At 38.5% G+C, this 6,000-nt stretch overlaps 1 protein-coding gene across 1 annotated transcript in view; it reads right to left on the bottom strand.

The window, feature by feature from the left end:
- Positions 1 to 288: 288 nt before the first annotated feature.
- Positions 289 to 6,000, bottom strand: part of tbx18 (T-box transcription factor 18) — a 48,705-nt gene continuing 42,993 nt past the window's right edge. The window contains exon 8 of the mRNA XM_016998140.2: positions 289 to 3,905. Coding sequence (XP_016853629.2) covers positions 3,181 to 3,905 — 725 coding nt within the window. The 3' untranslated portion in view covers positions 289 to 3,180. The remainder of the gene's footprint in view (positions 3,906 to 6,000) is intronic.

The following is a 6,000-nucleotide window of genomic DNA, read 5'->3' as shown; positions in this document are numbered from 1 at the left end:
TTTCCGGGGAAAACCTCTCTTGAGCATATAAAACGACTGGAGAAAATAAATGTTGCCAGACTCCAACTTATGACCACAGGGTCATTAGGACAGACAGAAGGGATGCTAGAAGTTGCAATCCAATGACATGCAGCTCCTTGTTTCTCAATTAAAATGTAAGTTCTGCCATATTAGAATATTAACAATGTCAGAAAAAAGAAAGCCACAGGCAGCTCTATCACTTAGTGAGAATCCTTTGAGGAAAAAAACAAGAGGTAAACATGATTTATGACATTTTTCTGAAAAGGGTGCTGTGAATTTTGTTGTTTTTTGAAGCTTTTTTATTTTCAAAATTTAATAAAAAGTGTTTTTAGATACACGCTTTAATATCATTTCTGTGATTTTAAAAAACAAAATACAGCTATATATAATTATAGATATAATGCTTATTTGGCATTCATTATATTCCATGAAAAGCTGGACTTTGTAATCACACACCCTTTACTATGTACAACAGAAACTGCATTTTAGGGGGGAAAAACTGTTACAACTGCAATGTGATGGCTTTATAATATCAAATAAATATTGCTAGAAAATAGGATAATGGAACTCTAGTTGAAATTACACTGCAGATATCTTTATAGCCTGTTGACACTCATTTGACAGGTTCTGTTGTGTTGAATTTTATCCTGTAAAACATCAAAAGCTTTGCCTCAGCAGTGGGTATTTCCTTATCAAATCCCCCTTTAGATGTTAACATGCAACTTAAAACTTATTTAATTATATACGTTGAATTAACTATTGCATTATGTGTAAATGAATAATTTTTCATTACAGCAATATCTCATATGCTCTTAATTTTGTGTAAATTTTATTGAATATCTTTTGGATAGATTTGACAATTGACTATTTTTGTTACTAGCATAACCAAATAAATACTGTCTTGTTGGAAATAACTATCCAATACTTTCATGAAACAAAGCCCTCAAAGTGCATGAGGTCTCCCTCAATAAATTTCATTGCAATTTGGAGACATCTTTAACTGAAGGGGGAAAAAAATTTGACTTTGGGTTGCCATATTTGCTTTTTGTCTTTGGCATAAACCTTTCTTTTTGAATCATACGTTTTATAAGAACAGTTGTTTCTTTGGGGAAGTCACACTGAAATAATATGGCTGCAGTAAGGAGAGTCAGAACCGCAAATAAAATGTTATTTTATGCCAGTGTTAACTCAGGGTGTTCCAAAGGAAGCCCTTTGTCCTGTTTCATACATGGAATTTGGGGGCTGAGCAGATTAGCCCACATATATACTATTTCTAACCCTTTCATATTTTCTTACTGCTTTTTCCTTCTTACTTGCATGATCTTTAGCCTTCTCTGTTAGTGCCTCACCAAACTACCTCCCATAATTTCATGGTCCTTAAAGTGGTGTCAAACTGCATTAATTCTAGTGTTGAGAAACACTTGCAGTGCCTTTTTTCAAGGCATGCAGTCAGTACAACAAATATCCTTCACAAAGGAATTGTGTTTAGGCCTAACTTTAAATGGTTTCAAGGGGACACCCAATATTGACAGAGAACCTGAGGACCATGTGTGCAGTGTTGCACATTTCCCTTCCACTCCCATTATAGCCTTCCAAAAATAGCCACTAGAAAAAAGCAAACATCCCACTCTTGAAAGTCGATGTGCCCTCCTGAGTGGAAATCAAAGTGATGTCAGATAATACTGTTGAAAGCGAAAATCAGAGACAATCCTCACACGTAGGGAACACTGTTTGCTTATACAGGACTTTCCCGATCACAAATTGGAGTGTGGCCAAAAAGCTTACATTTGGCATCTAAACACCTCAAAACACTTAAACATTTAAGACCAAATTCTGAAAATTAGGATGAGAAAAATAAGAAGTATGTGCCAGAAATTATTAGATATCTGATAGCTCTGGCTAATCTAAGATGTTGATATATCAATCAAAATAGCCAGATAGTGCATTTGTGATCTTAAATCAATAAAGAATGCTTCTGATCTCAATTCATTGTTGCATTTAGGTAACAGATTGCTAAAATGAAAACTTGAGTATTTGTATATGGCTATTCCTATTATTTTTAAAGCTACTATCCACTATTTTGTGTAGCAGTTCTGTGTTTGTGTTTGTGATGATTTCTTTTTTCTTACACTCTGTGGCCAAAACAATCAATGCTTGACTGAAAACCAAGTATAAAATCAAATAGATTTGCAAACACAGTCTGTTTTTTTTCCAATGCAGATCTGTCACTTCTGTACACCTAGTGAGACGTATCTGGGTTTTTCACTATAGCCGCCACTCCAATATCAGATGCTAATGTTCCCCTAAATTTGTAAGCAAGATTGAAAAGGCGGTTCAAATGTTTTTTGAAAATAATATAATATTTTAAAATATAAAATCTCTATAGAAAATAGTTTATACTCTCTTCAAATGGAGCAAGCCCACTTCAAATTCATTCTGTACAGAGAAGTTAGCCATCTTGCCCTCAACACAGCTTAATTTAGATTCTTACCATTGCATCTGTAGTTTGCTAGTAAGTATTCCTATGCTCATAATATATCATAATAACAAAGGCAAGGCTCTGAGAAGCCAGATATATCATAAAAGCTTGAGAAGGAAAATCACAGCTACATGTCTGAACTATAAGCCTAATGGAAGCGCAAGTGTTTATTATCTCTCTTACAACAGAGAAGAAGTGCATGCATGTTGGCATCAGCTCAGTGTAGTAAGAACACTTTAGGGAGAGTTGTTATAAAATGACGTATTCCTATATATTTTAAAACTACTTTCCTTTTGTTTCATCTAAATCAGACCTGAGTGTTGTTTTTTCTCTTTAAAGAAGGAAAGATGTGGAGAAAAGAATGCTAGAGGAAGTCCCGCTTAATTTGTTGCATATGGCCAAACATGCTATAAAATGAATTGTACACTACCAGGAGACTAAATTGGCAGCTCTGCAAACAAATGTGGCTTTACCCAGAAGATAAAAGCATATCCAAATATCTGACCATAGGTAACTTAATATATTCAGTCCAACTTCCTCTGGTGATTAAATTTTTAAAAAAAATAACAACTACTTCCATAAACACCTTATAAGGTACATCAATCCCATTTAGCATTATCTCCCAAAGGAGCACATTGTAGGAACCCACACTCTCTATTTTTTATTTTTAAAAGTCTTTATCAAACCATATGTGCAGATACTTGAGATGATGACAGCGAGAGGCTTCCGAGGGTCCTAGAGTCAAAGAAATTCTGCTGCCCCCCGTTGCTAAGTAAGTGCACTCCTTCTACAGGGGGCAACATCTGCCGATCGGTCATGGTTCCACTTGGTGACGACCCCAAGAAACTTCCTTGGGAAGAAACAATTTTCTCAGGACTGGCAGCCAGTTTGGGGGATGTGGAGAAGTTGTATCCATAAAGAGCACAAGGGCTGTGCAACCTGAACGTGTTGTAGGAGTTCTGGTGGGTCTGATTTGTAGCAAAGGCATTGCTGGACGGGGAAGGCATAATATATTGGAGCTGGGGAGACATCCCTGAAATCTGCATCGATAAGCCTGCCTGGGAACAGCCGAATCCGTCGCCATCACTGCCTGCCACAGGCATATTCACTGCTGAACCACTTGACACACCAACATATGAGGGAGTCCTTGGAGTTGCGAAGGTCTCGTTGGTTTGGTTTGTAAGTCTGTTATATGTTTCAGCCAAGGAAGTACTGTATCGGTTAAGGGCTAGACCTGAGCGAGCGCAAGCTGTGTAGTCAGCTGGGGTGAGGCTACAGAGCTGGCTGGTGTTGGGAGGAAGGTGAAAGGCTGGAGAAGAGCATGGAGATCCAGGGAGGATGTGGGAATGAGTGGTTGGTACTCCGTTTCCAGACCCCTGGAGCAAAGTTGAAGACCCAGCATTTCCTGAAAGAGAATGTTAAAATATTGCATTCAATAAAATAGGCTCATTTTCCTCATTAAATTATCATATCTATCCACCACATTTATGCACTACTAAAATCAGGATGGCATAAATGAGGTTAGATCAGGCCCAAAATGAAGCAAAGGAAAAGAAGTTATTCATCCCATCCATCAGCAAAAGCAAACTAGATTGGGAATCAAATTCTGCCTTGACATTATGACAGAGCACCAGGATAGCTTAAGGGACACAAAAACAGACTAAAGAGTTCATTGAGCCGTTACCTAGGACAGTCAAGAAATTCTGCCATTATTTCTCAGCAACTGAAGCAACTAGCTCTTGCGACCTAAGTGCAGCATATGGTAATGACAAGACATACATATTGTTTTTTAAAAAACAGATAAGCACACTAGGTTGTTCAAAAATGTAGATATGACGATATCCTTCCATTGCTGCAGTGGCGCAATGAGTTAAACCCTTATACCGGCTGGACTGCTGACCTGAAGGTTGGATAGCTGACTTGAAGGTTGCCAGTTCAAATATGCAAGACGCCTGTCAGCTCTAGCTTGCAGGGACATGAGAGAAGCCTCCCAGCAGGATGGTATCTGTGTGTTCCCTGGGCAACAACTTTGTAGACGGCCAATTCTCTCACACCAGAAGTGACTTGCAGTATGTTCTCAAGTCGCTTCTGACACAATAAAAAATGCTGAATTGGTGGCTCATTTTCACTGTATTAGCCCTTACGCTCAGGTGGAATAAAAAGAATGGGGTCTGCTGATGGATCATTGTGTATTGTTGGCTGTGGTAGGGACCATGGTCCTTCTTAACAAAAGAATCCATCGTGAACACATGCCCTGGGCACATAACATTACGGCATAGTTCAAAACAAGAATGAAGAGGTACTTAGAACACACAATGATGGAGTAAGGGCACACTGAACTGCTTATTCAGTATGGCATTTCACTAGACAAAAAGACCTGAGTTCACAGTGTTCCCATCAAGAACTTAATGTTCCTAGATGGCCATCATTCAACCTGGCTATGAGATGACACAAGGGAGAAATTCTGCCATAGCTGCTTAGCTTTTCCAGACTTGGAGTCTCCACAACGGAGAGGAGGAGAGGAGCAGCACAGCATTCCTCATTAAACGTTTCATACACTGTACACAAACTTGCTTGACCACACTATTAGTCTTCTCTTGGCCCACAAAGAGACTGCACTTCTAAGGTCATCCCTTTCATTTGTGGTGGTGGTTGTTGGGGCAAAATGTAATATGGGCTTTCTTTGTAAAATGATAGCTAAATCTGAGAAACAAAAGTACAGTCAGTCCTCTTTATCCATAGATTCAACAATCCACAGCCTGAAAATGTTTTTTAAAAGATTCCAAAATGCAAACCTTAATTTTGCCATTTTACATAAGGGACATCTTTTTACTATACAACTGTATTTAATGGGATTGAGTATCCACAGGGGCCCTGGAGCAAACCCCAATGGATACTGAGGGTTTACTGTAAATCTTTTTGTACTTGTAACTTTGCCTCATCCTTGAATCTGCTTTCGGTGTGATGGCTGTGATGTTATATGTTAGATTGGAAGGTAATCTGGAAAGATTTCTGATTCACTTAATTTTTTTATATAGCTGCCCCCAAAGAGTATCCATCTCCCTCAGATTTACTCATTTGTTTCCTATGCACGGTTCTCTTGGCCAGCTTTTTAGCTGTGTTACAGCTCTTTGGGGGAGCTGGGGGTGGCAATGGCCGACAGGGAGCTCTGGCGTGGGCTAGTCCATGAGGTCACGAAGAGTCGAAGCGACTGAACAAATAAACAACAAAACACAAAAACAACACAAAAACGTTTCTAACCCTTTTTACTTAGAAGCTAGTGCATGTAACACATAAGAGTATTGGATTTCACTGCATTATGTCCACTCTCAAAAATTTTAAGTTTTTCTGGTCAGCCTGTCTGCCTCTGCCTTAGCCTACTTTTTGTATCAGCCATTCAAAATGACATATAACATTTCAAGCCAATTACATAACCACTTTTGACATTAAATATAAGGATCAGAATCAGTGTGTCTCAGATTCAGAAGTCAAAGGTCCTT

Source organism: Anolis carolinensis, chromosome 1 (assembly GCF_035594765.1).
Source record: "Anolis carolinensis isolate JA03-04 chromosome 1, rAnoCar3.1.pri, whole genome shotgun sequence".
Taxonomy (NCBI): domain Eukaryota; kingdom Metazoa; phylum Chordata; class Lepidosauria; order Squamata; family Dactyloidae; genus Anolis; species Anolis carolinensis.
The sequence above is the reverse complement of the archived record's forward strand: the minus strand, read 5'-3'. Positions and strand labels throughout refer to the sequence as shown.